At 37.0% G+C, this 24197-nt stretch overlaps 1 protein-coding gene and 2 long non-coding RNA genes across 3 annotated transcripts in view; 2 read left to right on the top strand and 1 right to left on the bottom strand.

Moving 5' to 3' along the window:
• LOC131356299 (Fc receptor-like protein 5) overlaps nt 1-23838 on the top strand; it is a 31195-nt gene extending 7357 nt beyond the window's left edge. Inside the window, exons 6-11 of the mRNA XM_058395200.1 lie at nt 21303-21575; nt 21673-22008; nt 22320-22595; nt 22947-23195; nt 23337-23453; nt 23534-23838. Of these exons, the coding sequence (XP_058251183.1) occupies nt 21303-21575; nt 21673-22008; nt 22320-22595; nt 22947-23195; nt 23337-23453; nt 23534-23613 (1331 nt within the window). The 3' untranslated portion in view covers nt 23614-23838. The remainder of the gene's footprint in view (nt 1-21302; nt 21576-21672; nt 22009-22319; nt 22596-22946; nt 23196-23336; nt 23454-23533) is intronic.
• LOC131356756 (uncharacterized) lies at nt 819-2317 on the top strand. The gene is made up of 3 exons (XR_009205079.1): nt 819-881; nt 1665-1715; nt 2028-2317. It is a non-coding gene; the product is annotated as an uncharacterized LOC131356756 (long non-coding RNA).
• On the bottom strand, nt 4914-7765 carry LOC131356750 (uncharacterized). The gene is made up of 3 exons (XR_009205074.1): nt 7642-7765; nt 6655-6745; nt 4914-6215 (listed from the first exon to the last, which is right to left on the bottom strand). It is a non-coding gene; the product is annotated as an uncharacterized LOC131356750 (long non-coding RNA).
• Nucleotides 23839-24197: the final 359 nt, after the last annotated feature.

A 24197-nucleotide genomic window follows, 5' to 3' on the forward strand; every position in this document is an offset into this window, starting at 1 on the left:
CGCTTTTCTGATCTTATTGATCCTGCTGTGGTCCTGCAAAAGAAAAAAAGGTCTGATAACTGCTTTAACTATGTTATGTAGAATATAACCAGAATTTCTAAAGAATAAAGCACATTTTGATGTGTCACATAATCATGGACAATGATTAAAGGTTATTTGAATGAATTCATAACGAAAAGTGTTACAAATCAATAGTATTATTATCATGAACCCATATTTAGAGCAAAATTCTATTTCAGAAGAAGTTGGTATGGCAGAAGCGCTCATGTGTGTTAAGAGCAAATTCACTGTAATGAAAATATAAATTTCTAATAAGAAATCTTTGAATAGTTTTGAATACTTTAAATAGTATTTAAAACTATTTAAAATATTTTATTAGAAATTTATATTTTCTAATAGAAATATATACTATATATTATGTTATACATTTTGTTATCGCATTCATAATTAATTTTTATCATTTCTATTGTATAGGTGACCTTTTGTACAAACTTTATTATGCTGTAATCAGGGCTGTAGTAGAAATATAAAATACTTTTGTCACTATGTACACACTATTCAGATGTAGAATCTGTCTTTCTCTGTAGAAAAGCAGCAGAAAACCAATCAGACATCAGATCAGAATCAGATCCGATCAGGAACTAAAGACTCTCAGTCAGGACACACACCACTTCAGGCTGGTCAGACACTGTCTCAATGACTGTTTATATCTACATTTGTTCTTCTAAAATCATTTTAGAATTTTTTTTAGAATTTTTCTGAGGCCTTGTTCTTGTTTTCTGTAGAAAGTGCTATCTATGCCAATGTGGATGATGTGACTATCTATGCCAATGTGGATGATGTGACTATCTATGCCAATGAGATGTGCATGATTGGAAAAGGTAACTTTATTTGATTTCAGACATTTCCTCTTACATTAAGAGATTTAACTATAGATTAACTCTATACAGTAAAGTACAGAAGTGTAGAGACTAAAACAGGTCACATAGAAAAAGAAGGCAAACAGGAACAATGGTATAGTGTTGCTATACTATGGTAATGCTGGGACATTACATGGATTTATTTAAGAACAAAACAAGCAAACAACACTTGCAGTCTTCAGCACATTTAATTATTTGTTATTTTATCTGCATCCAAGCATCTGATAAGCTACAATTTAGATTAGATGAGTCAGTTCTATCACAGACCCTATTAAATCATTAAAATCATTAAAAACCTATCACACACTGTTAAGATGCCACATGCTGAATGATAAATGAAGCAAAAAAAATGCCAGAATTTAAAGATCTAAAAAGCAGCTAGGGGTCAGTGTAGTTTTGGCAAGAGACTGATAATGACTGATACTTTATGTTGATGAGTTATGGAAATTTAGATCCTGTTATCATTTGTGTTACAGCACATACAGTATAAACAGTCATTCCCTCACCAGACTTTTTTCTCTTAAAGTGAAAAATACAAAATCTGCTATCTCTCCTGTTACCGAGCATAAAGTCCTCTGTCATGAAAATTTTCCCATGTCAGAAATGTCCATAAATGTTAAATGAATGTATTTTAATTATGTATGATTTCATATCTAGATCATTTTCTGTGTAATAATTTAAATTGAACTGAAGTTGAAATATTTCAGGAGATTAATTCATGATATCTGATTTATACTTGGAAAGGCCAGTGTGACTGATGATACTGTCTACTCAGAGCTGAAGCACAACATGGAGGTAAGTCTCATGACATATACTGCATAAATAAAACAAACCAAACGCCATGAAGTAAGAAAGATTTTAAAAGGTGCCTTAAGTAGATTTTGTTATCTAGCAGTTACAGTATCCATGTACACAAAACCCAGCTCACAGAATCTGTAAGAGTTCATCCATGTTTGTTTGGAAGCTGTCTAGATAATTTTTCATCACTTCAGTCTACTTGAACAGTTATGAACAAACTATGGACATGCAAAATACTGACATTAATAGTGACACCAATGTCAGAAAAAATATTTATAAACTTGTTTATTGTAATCTTTTTCTTTGCAGTGAGCCATGTGTCTGTTCTGTTGAAGCTACAGTTATCAACCAGATAGAAGGAAAGTGTTTGGAAAAATGATGAAAAATGTGTCAGTTATAGATAGATAGATAGATAGATAGATAGATAGATAGATAGATAGATAGATAGATAGATAGATAGATAGATAGATAGATAGATAGATAGATAGATAGATAGATAGATAGATAGATAGATAGATAGATAGATAGATAGATAGATAGATAGATAGATAGATAGATAGATAGATAGATGGATTGATGGATAGATAGATAGATAGATAGATAGATAGATAGATAGATAGATAGATAGATAGATAGATAGATAGATAGATAGATAGATAGATAGATAGATAGATAGATAGATAGATAGATAGATAGATAGATAGATAGATAATCTAAAAGGAAAATTCACATATTACAGCAGCAGAAAAAGAATAGCATAGACAGGAAGAAATAATCAATAGTAATAAAATGAATGTAATCTGTAATATTATAAATATTAATAAAAATAGAATAAATATAACTGTGTACACCAGTGCAAGTATTACCAACAGATACGCCGCAAAGTAGATATGATCATCCACAATAAGCTGCATCAGTGTAATTATATAGTGATTAGCAGCAGTGCAGTAAACAGAATCCCACCAACAGAAGCCCAATGCACTTATTTAAGGAACAGACACAATAACATCCTGGTACAGTGATGAACTATTCTCCTGTACCGGTCCTTGCTGCAGCTGTTTGACCAATAAGTCATGGAGGGGATGTGATGCATTGTCCAGGATGGACACTAGTTTATTTAGTGTCTTCTTTTTCACGACCACAAACAGTTGAGGGAGCATCCCAGTACAGAGCCAGTCTTCTTTATCAGTGTGTTCAGCTTCCTTGCAAACATTAAAGCATCTGAGCTTCCTCAGAAAGTAGAGGCTACTCATCCCCTTCCTGTACACAGCAGTAGAGTTTACTCATCCCACTGAAAGTACATTAATTTATGTTTGTGGCTCATTTACATATTTTAATAAAAATGTTTATTTTCCTTTTACTCATATACTTACACTTCAGTGCTTTTGGTTGATTTTTGGAAACGTGAGTGAAGTCTGTAAGGCCGTCACTGTTTTCTAACAGAAAGTAAGTTAATCTTGTTGATGTACAAAACTTCACTGATGAATGAATTAAGATGAAAGTAAAGTTAGCTGAGATGAAGAATTATTTACTTTTTTTTGGTTCTGCAACATGCAGCCATTGTGCTTTTTAAATACATGTTGCTTTTGAAATTTTCTCTTTCTATATTTTTATAAACATTTTTATTGTTCATATTTTTGTCTTTACAAATGACCTGATGCTTTGTAACTCATCTCACTGTGTTCATAAATGTCCTGATATGACTTTGTTTGTAGCTTAAATAATGTTTGTATTAAAGTTTTATGCATGCACAATACCTATTTTAATAAAGCATTGGAAATGGAATACAGATATTATGCATTCACAAAATCTCTGAAAGTGGATCTGTGTATATGAGCTGGAAGAACATTATTCTAACTATCAATATATGGATTTGAAGACACGCCCACATTTCTATATATGGTATGAAGCACAGTTTTTATCTTAACTTGTTATTGTCCTTGTAGTTCTCTGGGAAATTATTGAGCACTCCTTTGATGCTTTTGCACTGAGGCTGAATGTTCTGGTGGACTTGGGGGAGATTCTGCTCCTTCTTGTACTTCTTGATTGCATAATCATCATAATCATGCTTTTATGTTTTTAAGTCATGTAGCTGACAGAAAAACATTGGCAAGAGGAAACAAATTTATGTGATGAATTTACTCTGGTGTTCCTAGACCTTAGTTAATCCTGATGGTCAGTCCTAAGGGTTTGCTGTGATTAAACCAGTAATCTATAAATGTGGAAAATGTTTAGGGTATTTAGACTGCTGGAAAAAAAAACATGGAGTGAGGGCTCTGGAGGCTGAATCACAACTGTGTAAGTAGTTGATAAGTGGATACTGGATAATTAGTCCATAAGTGACATTCTGAGTCCGGAGTATGATTTCCATTAAGACAGCATTATTTAATGTATAAAGACAAGAAGAAATAAAAAAATAAAGATAAAGAAATCGTGAAATGTCCTTAAACAATGCAACTACAAAATATTGCGTTTTTAAATGCATTTATTTAATGCACGTGTCGCTTCCGGCAGCATTGCACGAGGTCACAGCGCCATCTAGCGGCTGTGTGCAGGACAAGCTTAGCATCTCTATTTAAAGAAGTTTATAATAAAATAAAAATAATCCCTTTCCACCTGATACCTAGAGATACAGATTACCTGAGACACATCTTTATAAAATAGAGATCGGTGGATGTCTGAAACTGTCATGTTTACAGTGCGTTACTATTGATGTTTAAAGTAAAGAACAGAGAATATTATAAAGTGACATCTAATTGAAATGAATGTTGTTTAAGTGATTATTAAACTGAAGGTTGTTCAGTGATAATGTATAATTTAATAAATTATGTATAAATCTATGTGGATATCAGGATTAAAACCATACAGCAGTTACCACTAGAGGGAGTGAAAGGCATTTTAGTTTCACTTTTTAGTCACTGACCACCACATACTGAGTTACACAGAGAAACAGGTTTTACAGTGAGAGTCTTAACAGTCTTGATGTGAAAAATAAGTGTCCAGCGTTCCAACGGCTTACAACGTCAACTTCAGACTCATTTTAGATGTCAGTTATACTGCTTCTGGACCAAATAAACATTCTCACACTGCATTTAGTTAAAACTCATTTTTATTTCAATGTACTTTCAATTTGTAGTTGCAAAGCAACTCTACAGACACTGTGTGTATAAAACAATGAACAAAAAAAACAATCCTCTTGCTGTGAGATTTAATACACACACACACACACACACACATATACACACATGTATACATACATATACAATAATGCACACAGTACCAGTTAAAAGTTTGGAATTTGGACACACCTTCTCCTTCAGTGAAGTTTTCTTTATTTTTTATTATTTTCAACATTGTATACTAATACTTCAAACTATAAAACAACACATGAATTATGTAGAAAACAAAAACAGTGTTCAACAACCCAGAATATGTTTTATATTTTAGATTGTCCAAAGTAGCTGACAGCTTGGCACACTCATTGCATTCTCTCATCAGATTCACAGCGTAGTCACCTGGCAGGGTTTTTAATTCACAGGTGTGTCTTCTTGAATACATTTGTGACATTTCTTGCCTTCTTACTGTGTTTAGAGCATCAGTTATCTTGAGAAGAGGAAGGGTGTGTACAGAGTCTATAGCCCTATTAGTGCTACTACAACTACTGTATAAAACAATGTTATGGCAAGAAAGATTCAGAGCTACCTCTGCTACCAAGAAGAAGTTTATTAGAATTACCAGCCTCAGAAACTGCCGAAATACAGCACCTCAGTTTACAGCCCACATAAATGCTTCTTGGGGATCAAGTAGCAGACATATTTAAACCTCCACTGTTCAGAGAAGACTGTAGAAGTCAGGTCATCATGGTCGTATTGCGGCAAAGAAACTATTACTTCGGAAGAACCACATGCAGAAGAGACTTGCTTGGGCCAAGAAACACAAGGTCTGGACATAAGATCAGTGGAGAACTCTCCTCTAGTCTGATGAGTCCAAGTTTGAGATTTTTGGTTCTAACCACCATATCTTTGTTAGACGTAGAGAGGGTGAACAGACAATTCCTGAATATGTGAAGCATGGGGGAGGAGGTGTGATGGTGTGGGGGTGATTTGCTGGTGACACTGTTGGTGACTTAGTCAAAATTGAGGGCACAATTAACCAGCATGGCTACCACAGCATTTTGCAGTGACATGCCATCCCATCTGGTTTGCTTTTAGTGAGGCCATCATTTGTTTTTCAGTAGGACAATAACAACAAACATACCACTAGGTAAGAGGTATTTGTCCAAGAAAGGGAGTGATGAACTGCTGCATCAGATGACATGAGCTCCACACTCACCTGATCTAAACCCAACTGAGGTGGTTTATGATGAGTTGGACCAGAGAGTGAAGGAAGAGCAGCCAACAAGTCCTCAACACCTCTGAGAATTCCTTCAAGATTGTTGGAAAACCAATCCAGGAGACTACCTGAGTCTGGCTGAGAGAATGCCAAGAGTGTACAAAGCTGCAATCAAAGCAAAAGGTGGCTACTTTAAAGAATCAAAAATATTAAAACATATTCTGGGTTATTTAACACGTTTTTGTTGACTACATAATTCCATATTTGTACTGTCAATTTCAGTATCTTCAGGATTAAAATACAATGCTGAATACAATGAAGAGGAAAATAAACATTGAACAAGGTGTGTTCAAACTTTTGACTAGTAGTGTATAAATATTTACACAAAATCTGTGTTTTGTCAGAGGAGCACATTCAACTCTGAACAAAAGAGACAAAAACTAATGTTCAGGAAATCTTAATGTTTATTTAATGTTTATTTGATTACAAAGTGAATTGGTAGAGAATGATAGAATGATGGAGTGTGTGTGTGTGTGTGTGAATAGTATTAGAACTGAATAGTCCAGTAATCTTAAATATTCAAGCCAAAGGGTGAATGTCGTACCAGACTGCTGTAAAGATTCTTCTCCTGTCCTTCATCAAGGTCCTTGAAAACTTCAGATTCTGAATTGATGAGTCTCTACACTAGCTGATCTCTGTGGATAAAGACAAACCAATATGGAGCACATGTAGTGATGAAGAAACACTAAAGGAATATTTATCTTGATAGAGCAATGACATGACATGAGTTTATGAGTAATGTAAATCATAAGACTACACACTCCCACCATATGAACAGTAATTACACTGCTTTACACACAGACAAACATGTTTCCAACATCACACACCTGATGGTCTACTGCTTGTGGATGTCCTCCTCCTCACCTGTGTCCTCTTCAGCCTCACTGTCTGGTGCTTCTGACTTTACTTCCTGTTCTGTGCCCTTACTTTAATAACCTTCCACTAACAAATCCTCTGGCTTTCCCTCCACTTTCTCTTGCTGTTTCTCTTCCTTTTCTGATGCTTCTGTCTTGACATCTGGATCATCAAGCACTGCCTCATCATTCTTTTTATTTTGGGGCAAAAAGGACATAATTTCCACTTTTCTGTTCATGTTGAGCAAAAATGCACATAATTTCACTCTGAACATTAACTTAATACCGTTGTTAGCTTACCTGCGAGCTAATTTGTGTTAGCGGTAGACTTTGTGTTTACATTTGATATTTATGAAGTGAAACCGAAACTAAATTTATAGCATAACATCAGCTAACCTGCTTGTAACGTGCTAGCTAGCTAACCTGTTAGCTCGACGTGTTAGTTGCCTAGCGCTTAGTTATTTAGACAAAGCTTGTTCAGTCTCTTCTGCTAACGTTACAGTTGTGAGGATTTTCTTCTGCTGTGGCAGTTTTCAAAAGTAATGCCGGTGTTGTGTCCAACTCTGTTTGGGGATCTGTTTCCCCCTAGCCCCGCCCCCGGACATACTTTCTTCCAGAAGTCTACAATATAAAGCTAACACTAAGTACATTTATAATCGGAACTTAGTTGATCTTACCTTAAGTGTCTTCAACTATCTGGATGAGTTGTGACTTTTGTCTTGCTGTAACACGGTCCTGACAAGAGCAGAACATCACATGGACTACAAGCAGGAGACTCGAGTATGGAGGGGAACCGCTGCTTGATCTAAACTGCGCATGCGCGATTTTTTGGACAGCTAGGTACGGCAACTCCACTTGGACAAACTCGCTAAGTGGTAGAAATTTTTTTTTTAGGTATGTTTACATTTGCTGCCTATTTATTTCCTCCCAAATTCAGTGAATAAACGTTTTGTGAACAATTGCCATAGCATCAAACTATTTGCCCAGTACCCAGTAACAGCAATATAACCATATGGCATCTATGGAACTAAATTGACTGTTCACATGTTAAATTCCTGCCCCTGTCTTACACGTCCCCAGACATTCAAAAAACTCCTGCCCAGATGTTTGAATATTGAACTGCATATCTACATACAAGAGGGGTTATAGCCAGACATCGTGGTGGGTCTTTTTGTCTCTCTCTCTCTCTCTCTCTCTCTCTCTATTAGAACACAGGAAGTGGTAAAGTGGCTCAGCTTTAACTCACACCTCTGCTCTGTCAGTCAGTCAGTCATTAGAGGGACAGGATGGAGCTCAGTCCACTCTCTGTGATGCTCTGTGAGTAAATGTTCTCTTTGTGTCTTCATTAGAGTGAGTGGTGGGGTATAAAGTTGTTCATCTGCAGTCTGAATGTCCTGAGTGATGATCTTATTGTGTGATTAGGACATTGTGTGTACTTCAGCATGACTGCTCAGGTGGATCAGTGTCTCCATATCTGTTATGAGAAGGGTTTAGTTTGATGTGTAACTACTCTCAGTAACTATGATAGTTCAACAGGTAAGAGTACAAGTAGATTAAAACACAGGGTTAAATTGAAATCTGTACCTGATGGTCGTTTTCTGGTGTTGTTTCCTGTATACAGAAAGCTTTTTACAAAACATTGTTAGCATCAACAAGACTTACTGAGAAATGACTTATAACCTACATTTCCATTTTTGTTATTATTATGGTCTGTACAGGGAAATATGTTCACTCTAATACACATTAATACAAAACTAACACACAGCACATTAAAACAAATAATAATCACACAATAACTTTAAACTAATTATTAATAAGTTTTATTTCCATGTTAAAAATAAGAGTAACAATTGTGTAGAAACAAACAGTTAGTCCTGCACACACAGAGCAGTGACTGTGTTAGAGGCCTGAGAACAGAGAGCAGGTCGCGGATGTGGTTTATTTTCATGTAGTGGTGGAAATTTAGTTGTTAAAGGGGGAGGGGGGGTGAAGATAGATGTGTGACAACAACAAACTTTTTATTTTTTAACTGTTGATAAGGGGATCAATTGAACTCCATCAGCATTTGAAGCTAGAGTCTCCACAGCTAAGTCAGTTAGAGACAAAACAATGATTCAGACTGATAAGATTTTAGAACATACCTTCACTGGCCATTTTATTAGGAATACATTAGGAATACTATTACTGTTTGGATTATTTATTCACATTGAGAATAAAATACACCATTTGAATAGTAATCCATGATTCACTGTATGAGTAATAATTCATCATCCACAGCAACATTTTCATGGTCACAAGCTGCAGTGGTCACATATGCCAGGAATACTGTCCATATGAGGCATAATTGTTTTACTACTTTTTTAGATTTACAACTTATTTGCACTATTTCACCCGCTGTTATAATGTTTCAACCGCTGCTAAGTTTACTTCTTATCTGCACTACTTCAACTGCTGCTACTGCATTTTTGCACAATCCACATTGTCATGTTGCTATATATATGTTAACAAACATATATGTAATTAGATACATGGTTTTTACAGTTTCTCAAGTTTGCATGTCACCTTTGTTCCCCTTTGTTTCATTGCGCATATTTTTTCAGCGTTATGTGTCCTGCCTTGTGTTGCTGGGTTTTTTTTTTGTACTTCCTGTTTTTTGCATGTCTTGTCTTTGCACTGTTTGCACCTGATTGCACATTACACTTTATGTAGCCAGGACAAACTTCTGTCCTAGGTCTGTATTGTTGTTTCTGTTAGTAACTATATGTTGTTTATTGTCTACTGTATGTAGCACCAGGGTACTGGAGAAACGTTGTTTCATTTCACTATGTACTGCGTCAGCTATATGTGGTTGAAATGACAATAAAAGCATCTTGGCTTGAATTGATTTAATTAAATAAAATGAAGTTATGAGTGGGGAATGCTCATGCAGCAGGTTGTGTTATCTCTGGAAAAAAAATTAACAAGAATATATTGAGGTGCTCAGGATCACAAGTGATTTTATTCACGTGAGAAGAACCTAAAAATATAGGAGCTGTGTTGTGATGGACTCACAGAATCATTAATCCAGCTACAGGAAACACTTTATTCTAGTTATGGTTGTCGTGAATCTGAAGCCTTGTTCTGGAGACACCCAGGAGCACATCAAGGCCATCCACATTCAGGAAGAAATGTGAAACTTCAAACAGAGAAAATACTTTATAACCACAGTAACATTATTGTTACTATTATGGTCTTTACTGTGAAGAATCTCAGTGCAATATTCATTCTAATACACATTAACATCAAATTTGTCTAATATTATTTACTTATTTGTGTGAAATCTATCAAAGCATTATACAGAAATAAACTCTTCTCATTAGTCTTGTACACTGATACACACAGAGCAATGACAGATTTAGAAGTGTGAGAACAACACAAGGTGACAGTTGTGGTTTAGCTCGTGTTGTCTTTTTTTTTTTATTCAGTGCTGTGTGTTCAGCAGTGAAGAAGGGGAGGAGGTGTGAAGCTGTACATATTTGCTTGTTGCATGCATTTAAGTTGTTGATACCAAATTCTGTGGCTACCATATGCATCATGCAGTAAAAGTCAAGATGCATTAGACCAGATGTCCAGTTTTAAAATGGTCAGTTTGGGTGTCAGGTCTGGGCTTGGATTCCTTTTCTTGTCTGATAGGAGCGATCTTCTGCTGTTGTGGTTTATTCACTTCAAAGTTCTATGTTTTGTCCATTCTGAGATACATTTCTGCTTAAAGTGTCTGTTTGAGATATGCTGCATTTTACTATGTATTAACGTCCAGCCTCTTATCAGGAAAAGCAATAGAAACCCATTTCCTGTAGTTCAAAGGCCTCTTCTTATGACTGAATTCCTATATGTGTAATACGTTAAATCACACTCAGTGAAACAAAATTTTAGCAAAACCATGCAACATTGATAAAATAAGTTTTCATTTCCAAACCAATAACCCCCTTCAAAAAATGGATTAGTCCATTATTTGTCCATTATTTGTGTAATGATCCTATTTGAGTTGCCAGTTCATTCTACATGTTTAATAGATGTCTCATGTTTTCTTGGATGCAGGCCTGACCTCACATGACTTCCTGGTATCTGCTGCAAATGTCTTGATGCCAGATACCACAAAACACCTTCATAGGTCTTGTGGAGTTCATGCTTTGAGGGTTCAGAGCTTTACTGCCACAAGGGGGATACACACAGTATTAGGCAGGTGGTTATGGCTGATTAGTTTACAAATCTCCATCCTTCCTCTCTTTCTCTTTTATCTATCTATCTATCTATCTATCTATCTATCTATCTATCTATCTATCTATCTATCTATCTATCTATCTATCTATCTATCTATCTATCTATCTATCTATCTATCTATCTCTCAGAACACAGGAAGTGGTAAAGTGGTAAGGCTTTAACTCACACCTCTGCTCTGTCAGTCAGTCAGTCATTAGAGGTACAGGACGGAGCTCAGTCTCCATATCTGTTATGAGAAGGGTTTAGTTTGATGTGTAACTACTCTCAGTAACTATGATAGATCAACAGGTAAGAGTACAAGTAGAGCAAGATTAAAACACAGGGTTTAAATAATCTAATGAGAGTAAATGAGTCTGTATTGGTGGAATTTGTACATTATACTTGTCTTCTGGTGGTGTTTTCTGTATACAGAAAGGTTTTAATAAAACCAAAAACCTTATAATTTCCAGAAACACTTTTGATACTGTTATGGTCTGTGCAGGGAAACACACTAATACTAAGCACATTTTTAATAATCAGGAATCAATATTTTCCAATTATCATTAATTATTCTTTCAGTGCTAAAAATAAGATCAATAATTGTGCAGAAACAAACACTTCTCATTAGTCCTGTACACACAGAGCAGTGACCATGTTAGATGCCTGAGAGCAAAGAGCAGGTCACAGATGTGGTTTATTATCTATTTTCATGTAGTGGTAGAAATTCAGCTGTAAAAAAGTGGAGGAGGTGTGAAGATGGATGTGCAATAACTAACTTTTAAACTGCTGATAATGTGGGTAAATTTAACTACACTGACATCATTGAACTCATTACAGCCAAAAACTGTCCAAACTGAAAATGACCATTTGAAGCTAGAGTCTCCACAGCCAGTCGGAGACAAACAAATTATTCAGTATGATAAGATTTCAGAGCATACCCTCACTGGCCACTTCATTAATAGGAATGCTCCACTCCAGATTTTTCCAGCCGATATCATCTACAGATTCTTTGTCATTGCGTTCGGCTGATATCTACCCTGATGTTCAGGCTTTCTATAAATTAAATGTAAGCTTTTTTTTGACTGTTAGACTTAACCTCTTTTTTCATACAAAGTAATGCCACAGATGGGGAGTCAAAACTGGATCAAGAAACTTTACACAGTGTGTTTTTTATTGTTTGGTGGGTTTTTTTCAGCATAGCTGTAATTGATGGCTAAATCGAGAGCTAGTAGCCATTGGTTGTTTTTAGTATTCACCATATATCTTGCGGTGGCTCTCTCAGGTAGACCACAAGAACGGACTCAAGTGCAGGACGCCAGACAGGAGTTAGGTAAGGAAGTTTAATAAGGGCAAAAGGGGAAACACAGTTCCAGCTAGCAGTGGGTGGCAGGCAGCATATAAACACAATATCCCAGAGAGCAAAAGGTGCACAAAGTTTGCATTCGGAAGAGTTCAGAAAAATCCACAGTATGCAGGGAAACCAAGTAGCAAAGTTTATTGGCTATAATCCATGCTAGTGCCAACCATACCAGGCAAGAGATATATGGAACATACAGAGGGCAAAAATCCAAATGGGCAAAATCAGAGAGGCAAAAACTGGAAAACAGTCAAATGGCATCTGGAAGATTAGCTCGGAAAAGTATCCACAATTCGGGGGAAACAAAGTAGCAAGGTTTACGAGCTAAATTCAAGAAACATACCGGGCAAAAATATACAGAACATCCATGGGGAAAATATCCAAAGAAGATAAATCAGAGTGGCAAAACCAGGAAAACAGGCATGGATCAAAAACAAGGAAAAAGGCTAGAGTGAAATACGGCGGGATGACTCACAGAGACTCAGAGAAACTGTTGAGACCATCTGGCAGTGAGCGAGAGACGGGAGCATCCTTAAATAGCGTAAAAGAGTTTAAGAAGAAAGCATCTGACCTGGAAGTGCATGATCCAAGCTGGCAGATGACCTGGAAGTGCTTGCCACAACAGGACAGGGTGAGGTGAAATGTGACAGGCTTGTGCAGAATCAGGTTTTTCGTATTAAATCCTTTGGCCAACATTTATCCACGTGATATGTCTTTTTAGACGGCAAATGGAAAATTTTCCCTTGTTTCTCGAGAGGTCATAGCAACTCCTGGTGTTGATCTGACTGTGCCACTAAACTTTGATATCATCATATGTACATCCTTACATGTTACGTAATCAACTTGTGATCTTTTAGAAAAGAAATAACCTTTATTTGTCACATATACGTTACAGCACAGTGAAATTCTTTCTTCGCATATCTTTGGAGGTTGGGGTCAGAGTGCAGGGTCAGCCATGATACAGTGCCCCTGGAGCAGAGAGGGTTAAGGGCCTTGCTCAAGGGCCCAATAGTGGCAACTTGGTGGTGCTGGGGCTTGAACCCTGGATCTTCCAGTCAATGACCCAGAGCCTTAACCACTTGAGCCACCATTGATCTGTGGCTGATAGATTTTCTGTGTCATGTAGTTTGGTTTGTTTTGTGTTTTCACACATTTGCCCTGCCTAAGTCTTATTAATTCTTATACCGGTTGTGTTGCATTTGCTTTTTGTTTTGCTGGGTCCTCATCGTAATAAACAAACACTTACACAGAAAACAACAGGGAGGAAACTCAACAACAGCAACACAAAACAGAAGAGGCACATAATGACAATGAGGACAAAAATCAAATGCAACACAACCAGTATAAATAGGGAAAATACCCTATTTGATATGAAGATGCCCTCTATCACAATAGTCACACCTACCAGATCATCCTCAGCCATGGGATTATGGATCACACGCAACTTCATGGTTGAATGCTTGACTCCAATAATGTCTAACCACATGCTGTAAATGAGAAAATTGTTAGTCCATGATGTCTATAAACACCTTGTGTAGATCAATCATTTTGTAACTTACCGGAGAGACTTGGAAGAGCTCTTGTTAGGTCTCCCCTAGGTCCTCAGTGAGACAGCAGACCACTGCATCCCTTTTTTTCTCAATACTCTGAGACTGTAAGGAGATGCATTTTAATGACCAGCCTTGGTTCTACAATTGAGTGTTTGCACTTTTGAGACAAAAGTTAAACACAAACCTACCTCATTTACTGTGTTTCAATATGTCCAACCATTTTAATGTTGTGAAGCTACATATTTTGCACAGCCAATTAATTTGTAATAATGTAGCACTCCCACTGCCATAATATTCCTCAATTTAGAGTTTCCTAATATTCCTACCACTATCATAATATTCCTCAGTTTTTCAGTGTTGAGTTTAGATGAGTTTACCTAAACAGTCAAAGGCAGGCAAATTCACCTCATGCAGACAAATGAGTCCAAATCATACAGATAGGAAAGTCCAATTCCTACGAACAGACACATTCACACTGGTATATACATTTAAAATTGTAACACTTAATTTAACATTTCAACAAAACATTATAATAATTCTTTATTATAGACACACATATGGCATTGACCGAATCATAATTCATGGCTGTACTTCTTAAAGTCAGTCATATAAATGTCACAAAAGGTTTACAGAATTTAGAAATTAGCGACAACCACAAATTGTATGATAGATAAAATTAAATAACTTGCCGTTTGCTTTCATGATATGATAGATAGCATGTTAGAAGGGTATCTTACTTTCTGCCCAGAAGCTTAAAACATGTAGTCCACTTCCACAGTCCCAGTGTGATCATCTGGTTTTATATACCTATAACATTTACAGGTTTGGAAAGAGGAGACTGGAGGAAGACTGGATGAGCTCAACGAAAAGTATAAATTTTTTAATCAAAACTTTTCAGTTTTATTTTCGATTTTCACACAAAGCACACATACAGCTCTCAGCTTTCACTTCTCCCAACTTTTGTTGTTGACTATATAAGAGACCACTGCCACATCTCCAGATTTGAACCCTATTGAAAACCTTTGGAATGTCATCAAGTGGAAGATGGATGGTCACAAACCTTCAAGCAAAGCTGAGCTGTTTGCTTTTTTGCAAAAAGAGTGGTATAAAGTTGGTATAAAGTGGTATAAACCCAACAGCAATGTGAGAAACTGGTGGAGAGCATGGAGCCAAAACACATGCAAATCGGGGTTATTCCACCAAATACTGATTTCTTAATGTTATTTAGCCGAAGCATTAACCCAATTTGTTTACAAATTATTTGTATTTTGTTTTATTTGAGTTATTAAAGCTCTGCAGATACTGCATGATCTTGGGTTATTTTGATGTGTTGTCATTTCCTTTAAATATACACTCTAAATAACAATAGTTATATATTGAATTTTTTGGAGAAATATTGTCAGCAGTTCACAAAAAATGAAACAAAACTGTTCATCTCACCAATACATGAACCTGTAAGAAACAAATATAAGAAAAGTATTATTTTGCAGTGGTCTCTTATTTTTTTTCCAGAGCTGTAAGAGAGTAAAAGTTATTAATAAGATAAGCCACAGGTGCATGATCTCAACCATTTACCTTCCTCAGCTGATTTCTCCATTCACAAAACGGTGCTCAACCACACCCCCACTTCCACAGTCCCAGATCAAATATTATTCCTCTTCAGTAATAATAATAATCGGCTGCTTATTTGATAAAGTGAAATAAAGACCTTATGAGCACAACAGTGACCTTTGTATAAATCATTGTAGCTTTTGTTTATTTATTATTTAGAGAGATTAAAATGTATTTCTTACAGATGGTAGTTTAGATTTCCTGAATAACATTTAATCTTGTGGGGTATGGGTGCCTAAAATGTGCTGTTTTCATTAACAGACTGAATATTTTCATGTTCTGTTTCTGTTTCCTTTTTAGTGCTGATTTCACTTATACCAGTGTCCCAGGCTCAAGGTGATTTATATATAGTTTATCCTTTATATTGTCTGCATATCTGATTTGTTTTGGAGCTGAGAGGTTTGTGTAAAATGTGTAAATTTGTGCCTTGTTTATAAATGCAGTTTTTCTAGCTCAAATCAAAGGAAGTAACATGAACTCTTTTAATATTTTATGTTTTATATAGATTAGTTTTCTGCTCTTAGTAAATTCACCCAGTTATTTACTTTGCCTTAAGATAAGGCTGGGATGACCAACAAACCCTCAGATGTCAATAGATACTGTAGTTTTACACTCATAATTTTACACTGCTTAAATGTCTTAACATATTAAATATAAAACAGCACAAGTTTAATGACAGCAGCACAAGAGAGTAACTGACATAACTAGTGCTAAATAAAATGCTCCATGATGCCCCTGATGTACTCATACTCACTCTAAACATGATATTAGTAGTGTAGACTTGGGAATGACTTTATGTAAGGTTTATTAATAACAGAATGTTTTATAGGGAGTCCTAAAGCTGTGGTGTCCATAACGCCTGATACACATGTGTTCATTGGAGAGAGTGTTACTCTCAGATGTGACATACGGGGAGGAGGAGACACTCAGTGGACCTACAGCTGGGAGAAAAATAATAACAGAGCCTTCACAGACAGCACAAAGCAGGAGTTCATATTCCAGTCTGTTAAAGTCTCTGACAGTGGTACCTACACCTGCAGAGGACATGGGAGTATCTTTCGGAGCTCAGAGATCAGTGATGCTGTTACACTGACTGTATCAGGTGAGTCTGTGGGTGTTTTTATTTTTATTTAATATTTTAACATTATTTTTAATTTTTTTCAACACAAGAATGATCATAATCATGTCTTTCTCAGTAACATCTAGGTTTTATATTAAGATTGAAGTATAATTGTGGTGAGTCAGTCTGATTAATAGAACAAAGTGAACATTAAAAAAGAAAATCTCACCTTGTGTTGGCTCTGCCATTATTTGATTTATCATAAGATACTTTGAGGCAATTGGAATATTAAAATCTTGAGCGATTTTCAGAAAATATTTTTACAAAATCTTTCAGATTTTGAGAGTTTTTGATGATCAGCATCATCCACATCAGTCTCTGTCTCATTACCTGATGTAGAAATCCCTCACAGCATTTAAATACGAGCCTCATTATCTTCTCTTCACTTGACTGATGTCTCTTTACACAAACACCACTAGGGAAATAATCCCTGATTCACTTCAGTGCTGTTGGTTATATTTCCATTTATTAATGTCTTCATCTCAGTGTATAACTTTGTCTGCTAAACTGAATTGATTAGACTTGTCAATTTCTATTTAACTGTCCAAAATTTGTGCTGTGTTAAAATGGCTCAGTACACAACAAGGCAAGATTATGTCTCTTTTGTGTCTTTAAGGCAAATGAAAAAGTCCTCTGGGATGGTTTTATTTATCATAATTTTGCCCATTATTAAGCAAATGCAGATATGTTCAAATGGTGGTGCATGATTTGTGCAGGATCCATGAAATAAAGTCAGCAAATACAGTGATTCTACACTTCAATCCAATTATAAGTTTTGTTGCATAGAAAATGTACTAAATACCAGCTGTGTAAGAAAACATACAACTATAACATTTATAGTGACTCAGCTGTGAGGGCAGAACACAGACACACCAGAGACAAGGATTGTGAATAAAAAGTTTCAATTTTATTGAATAAATACAGCTTATATACTGAGTGAAGGTGAGAAAATAAAGTGTCAGCAATTATCTTGGTCAGTGAAGTGCTCAGTTATTTGCACTGTTTGGCAGTGAGGACCAGTAATGAGGCAGTACTCAGGAGATTGGTGAGGAGCTTCATCTACCTCAGCGGTTTTGCAAATGAGAATCATAAACGCTGGTTAGTTCGTGTGCCAATCGATCCCTTACTTCCTTGGAAGCACCGCAACCCATGCAGCTCTTTCTTTCTCCAGGAGGATGTACAAATGAAGCCTCTGTTCTGATTGGTCAGTAAATTCTTGGCGCGCTTCTGCTGCCCCGCTCACCGGTCATGTGCTTCTTAGCTGTCCACAACATCGAGAGTGCTGAACTAGTGCTGTCCTTTCAGCACCTGGGCAGCAGTAGCACAAGGAGTGATAAAATGCCACTGATATGCAGTAGTGCAGGCTCTGCCGTCACACATTTTAAATTAAATGTTAAATATTAATGTTTGTTTTACACACAAAACATCTGTTAGACACAGATATTCTAAAAAGCAGCTCTGACTCCTTCATCATTTCATACCAACAGCAAAACCCAAAGCGACTGTGAGAGTGAATCCTCAGAGCTCTGTCTACACTGGAGACACCGTCACTCTGAGCTGTGAGCTGCAGCATGGAACTGGATGGGGGTTTCTCTGGCACAGAAATAAACAGCGGTTACAGAATCTGAACAGTGAACAAGAGAACACACTTAAAGTGACAGTCGATAATGCAGGAGAAACAGAGTACAAGTGTAAGGCACGCAGAGGAAACTACACAAAGCACGGCTACTATTACACAGAGCTCAGTGATCTTGTCAAGATTAAAGCGAGAGGTATGCCATGATTTATCTATCTATCTATCTATCTATCTATCTATCTATCTATCTATCTATCTATCTATCTATCTATCTATCTATCTATCTATCTATCTATCTATCTATCTATCTAAGAGAGAAATGTAACGGATATTTGGGACACGTCTCCACCCGTCATTGGTTGTTGTTCTAATGTGTCTGGATTACACTCACCTTTTTTCAGTTTCACCCTTGATTTGTCTGTATTACCCCTGTGTGTTTATTCTGCCACAGTGCTGATCTAGTGTTTGTTTTTTGCTTCATTTCTGTGACAGTCTTATATAGATTCTTTATGCTAGGTTAATAAATGAACTTCTACATTTGTATCTGCCTCCAGTCCCATAATGTGACAAGAGCAGGAAGTAAACTTGTTTTGCAGACATTCCACAACAGTAAATGTGACTATAAATGGATGAAAAGTACAGTGTGTCATTCATTAATAAATTAAATTGTAATCATTGGCACATGCTGTTATGGGAAAGTAATCTGTACTTCAGGGTTCAGTACATACAAAACCAGAAGTCATCAATCTGATAGAAATGTAAGAAAATATCTTCACTTCATTACAGTATAAACACCACTATTTTGTTTATGTCTGCAAACTGTTGGTGAAAACTGTTAAGCACAAATATACTGTAATTAAAATTATACAAAATTACACAAACCTGTCCCATGCTGCAATATATATATATATACATATATATATATATATATATATATATATATATATATATATATATATATATTTGTTTAATGATTTTTCATTTCATTTACATTTACATTTCTGGCATTTGGCAGACACGGTTATCCAGAGCTTTGATTTCATTTACCTGTTGGAACTATATAAACTATAGCGTATGTGAGTCATACTGAAACTGTTTTATTAATGAAGCCTTATTTTTTAAGGGGTGGGGGAGTATGGCTATGCAGTTTAGATCTATAGTTACACTGATCTAACTACACATTATTAATATTTTATCCATAGTTAAAATTTGTCACTATTACTCCATCCATAGTTGGGCTTCTGTAGTTAAACAGGGCTGTGTAAAATTGTGCTTGTGTAAGAAACCATGATGCCTCATGCTCATCTACAATTGTGGCTGCTTCTTTTTTACTGCACAACCCTGTTCTATTTTCTTCTACCAGTGACATAATTACAAGTGCAAATCATCAGTCCCATAAAGATTACAGCCTAGACTGTCCAGTAGAGTTTAACTGGATCTAGATGTAGTGTTAATATTAAATCAAACATTTAAGAGTTAAAGTTAACAGATCTCACAGTTTATGAAGATGAAACGTACACTATATTGCCAAAAGTATTCGCTCGCCTGCCTTGACTCGCATATGAACTTAAGTGACACCCCATTCCTAATCCATAGGATTCAATATGACGTCGGTCCACCCTTTGCAGCTATAACAGCTTCAACTCTTCTGGGAAGGCTGTCCACAAGGTTTAGGAGTGTGTTTATGGGAATTTTTGACCATTCTTCCAGAAGCGCATTTGTGAGGTCACACACTGATGTTGGACGAGAAGGCCTGGCTCTCAGTCTCCGCTCTAATTCATCCCAAAGGTGTTCTATCGGGTTGAGGTCAGGACTCTGTGCAGGCCAGTCAAGTTCATCCACACCAGACTCTGTCATCCATGTCTTTATGGACCTTGCTTTGTGCACTGGTGCACAGTCATGTTGGAAGAGGAAGGGGCCAGCTCCAAACTGTTCCCACAAAGTTGGGAGCATGGAATTGTCCAAAATGTCTTGGTATGCTGAAGCATTCAGAGTTCCTTTCACTGGAACTAAGGGGCCAAGCCCAGCTCCTGAAAAACAACCCCACACCATAATCCCCCCTCCACCAAACTTTACACTTGGCACAATGCAGTCAGACAAGTACCGTTCTCCTGGCAACCGCCAAACCCAGACTCGTCCATCAGATTGCCAGATGGAGAAGCGCGATTCGTCACTCCAGAGAACGCGTCTCCACTGCTCTAGAGTCCAGTGGCGGCGTGCTTTACACCACTGCATCCGACGCTTTGCATTGCACTTGGTGATGTATGGCTTGGATGCAGCTGCTCGGCCATGGAAACCCATTCCATGAAGCTCTCTGCGCACTGTTCTTGAGCTAATCTGAAGGCCACATGAAGTTTGGAGGTCTGTAGCGTTTGACTGCAGAAAGTTGGCGACCTCTTCGCACTATGCGCCTCAGCATCCGCTGACCCCGCTCCGTCAGTTTACGTGGCCTACCACTTCGTGGCTGAGTTGCTGTCGTTCCCAAACACTTCCACGTTCTTATAATACAGCTGACAGTTGACTGTGGAATATTTAGGAGCAAGGAAATTTCACGACTGGATTTGTTGCACAGGTGGCATCCTATCACAGTTCCACGCTGGAATTCACTGAGGTCCTGAGAGTGACCCATTCTTTCACAAATGTTTGTAAAAACAGTCTGCATTCCTAGGTGATTGATTTTATACACCTGTGGCCATGGAAGTGATTGGAACACCTGATTCTGATTATTTGGATGGGTGAGCGAATACTTTTGGCAATATAGTGTATCTGTAAATTAGCTGATAGGGTTAATAAGTAGAAACTATTCCACTATTCCTATATTATCACTGTAAACCCTGACAACAAATTCATCTTGACAATTTAGATGCTGTATTATTTTTCCACAGCAAGACCTAAACCAGTGGTAACCATAAATCCTGATAATCAGGTGTTGAGTGGAGAGACCGTCACTCTGAGATGTGACATACAGGATGAAAGTGTCTCTAGCTGGCAGTACAGCTGGTATAAAGATGCTTCACACAGTCCCGTCAGTAGTGGACAGGTGTACAGAATCAGTGGTGTTGAAGTGACCCACACAGGTAAATACACCTGTAGAGGAGCAGAGAGAGGAGGTTCACGCTCCTCACACTCCAGTGATGCTGTTACACTGACTGTATCAGGTGAGTGTGAAAATGTGCAATTAGACATTCATGAAAAGCTTCTTACTGTGTATCAAATGAATCTAGAAAAAATCATCTTGTACTTCCTGATTAACAGAGAGACCACGGGCAGTACTGAGTGTATCTCCACAGAGCTGGCTGACTGAAGGAGACTCAGTGACCCTAAGCTGTGAGGTTACAGACTCCTCTACAGACTGGACATTCAGCTGGTACACAGTTGTTCCCTACAGAGACGGCTTAACTGGAATAAATAATAATGGTGGCTATAGCGTGTATGTGGAGCTCCTCTCAGACAGCAGCAGAGGATCTGGAGGCAAATACACTCTCAGTCCTGCTGCTCTTAAACACACAGGAGTTTATATGTGCAGAGGAGAGAGAGGAGAACCAGCCTTTCACTCACAGTACAGCAATCCACAGCCACTATGGATCAATGGTGAGGAAAATTAACTGTTGTGTTGAAGTGTAGAATAGAAAAGTGTGAATATAGGATCAGATTAATGCAGCATTTATTTTATGTATGCATCAGTTAAATAGTCCTCAGTGCTGGTAGAGGATTATTTTCAGGATGTTCTTCGTGTTCCCCTGTATGTTTTCTGATGTCTCCACCCCTTGTCATTGGCTATTTTTTCTTGTTAACATACAGAAAACAAAAATTAAATATACAGTCAATTCCTTTGTTCTGCCTTATTATATTGCATATTTTCTCTTTATTTGTCATTTACATGGCTCTTTTCTGTGTTTAAGGTGAATCTCCTCCAGTCTCTCTGATCATCAATCCCAGCAGAACTCAACACTTTACTAAAGACTCTCTCTCACTGAGCTGTGAGGACCAGAGTAACTCTACTGGATGGACAGTGAGACGATACACACACAGTGAGAGAGTGTTAGATTGTTCACACTGGGGATCAGTTACAGGATCTACATGTAACATCAGCTTCCTCTCCACATCCTACACTGGAGTTTACTGGTGTGAGTCTGAATCTGGAGAAAACAGTAATCCTGTCAACATCACAGTGCATGGTGAGTCTTCATGTAGTGTGTTTAATGTTAAAGGAAAAGAGAAATGTTCTGAGTATGAATACATGTATGTTAGTAGTAGACATTAGTTTTACTAGTACCAGTAAATAAGCATGGAATTGAATCAATACTCAATAATCATGTATATCTGTACTGATGTATCCATAATTCAGTTGAATTTTTTCTCATGAGCTAGTGTAGGCAGTTTTCTACAGACTTGAATTAAATATCTACAGAATCCACAGGTTTAGAGGGCTTTAAGTTATATACAGATAAATGCGAGAACTTTTATTTATTATCTACAGACACATCATAGTGTGTGGATTTCCTTCTTTGTGATGTTCTGTGTTCTAGATGGTGATGTGATCCTGGAGAGTCCTGTCCATCCTGTGACTGAGGGACATCCTCTGACTCTACGCTGTTTATATCACAACCCAAACCCCTCAAACCTCCGAGCTGATTTCTATAAAGATGGATCAGTTCTCCAGACACAGACTACAGGAGAGATGATCATCCAAACTGTCTCAAAGTCAGATGAAGGTTTCTACCACTGTAAACACCCAGAGAGAGGAGAGTCACCCAAAAGCTGGATCTCAGTCAGATGTAAGAAATCATTTAAATATTAATTTAAATACGACTGTTATTTAATGGGTGAAAATGAATTTATTTGTACTGCAGATTGAGCTAAAACATACAAACAGTTCAGCATGAATAAACCATGATCATTATTTTATTCTGCTTCAGGTCCATCAGGTGTAGAAGCTCCATTCTCAGTGCTCATGCTGATCTGTAGTGTGGTGACGGTCTCTCCGTATCTGCTGGTGACCATCATTCTGCTGCTCATATGTTACAGAGCTCGAGGTAAGAACTCTTTCAGTAAGTCTCTACACTTCACATAATGAGCATCATGACTTTAATTATTGTGAGAAAAACATTGACAGGAGCTACTGGGACAGTTCCTTGCCAGACCACCAGAGGAGTGAGCCAAAGTTCATCTATAAAAAGAGGATGCATTTACTGAAAAAATAGTGTCAGAGTTTCTTTGTTGTTTATGGTTTTGTGTTGATTTTAAATAATTCTGATTTCTCATTTTAATATCCTGCTGTTATTTTCTCAGTATCTTATAGACACCCTCACTGTTCTGAATGGATTTGTTTAGCTAAAGCCTGTAAACCTCCTCATGAGGTGAAAGTGATCATGTGTGTAGTGTTCAATAAGCCCTACATCCAGCTTTGTATGGAATATAAAAACAAGTTTATTGACTGTTATCTGAAATATGGAGTGAAATATGGTGTTGAACTAATATTGTGTTTTCTCAGTATTAGTTCTACCTCTACTGTATTTGTACTGCTGTGTTTTATTTTATTTCTTTGTAAGATTTTCTCTAGTTAAATAATGAGAAGTAGACTTAAAATGTAATGTAGTCATTTATTAGATTTTTCAGCTGTGTGAACTTTAATTGTAGTTGTTTGAGGAGATTTATGGATGAAATGTTTGATCAATTAAATAAATACATCATTATCAGTTCACTGCTGCTATATTGTTGTCTTTTCATTGTCTCATAATGTTTCTTGTCTCCTGCTGTAACATTATTAATCCCATGGA

This window comes from Hemibagrus wyckioides, linkage group LG07 (genome assembly GCF_019097595.1).
Source record: "Hemibagrus wyckioides isolate EC202008001 linkage group LG07, SWU_Hwy_1.0, whole genome shotgun sequence".
NCBI classification, from domain to species: Eukaryota; Metazoa; Chordata; class Actinopteri; order Siluriformes; family Bagridae; genus Hemibagrus; species Hemibagrus wyckioides.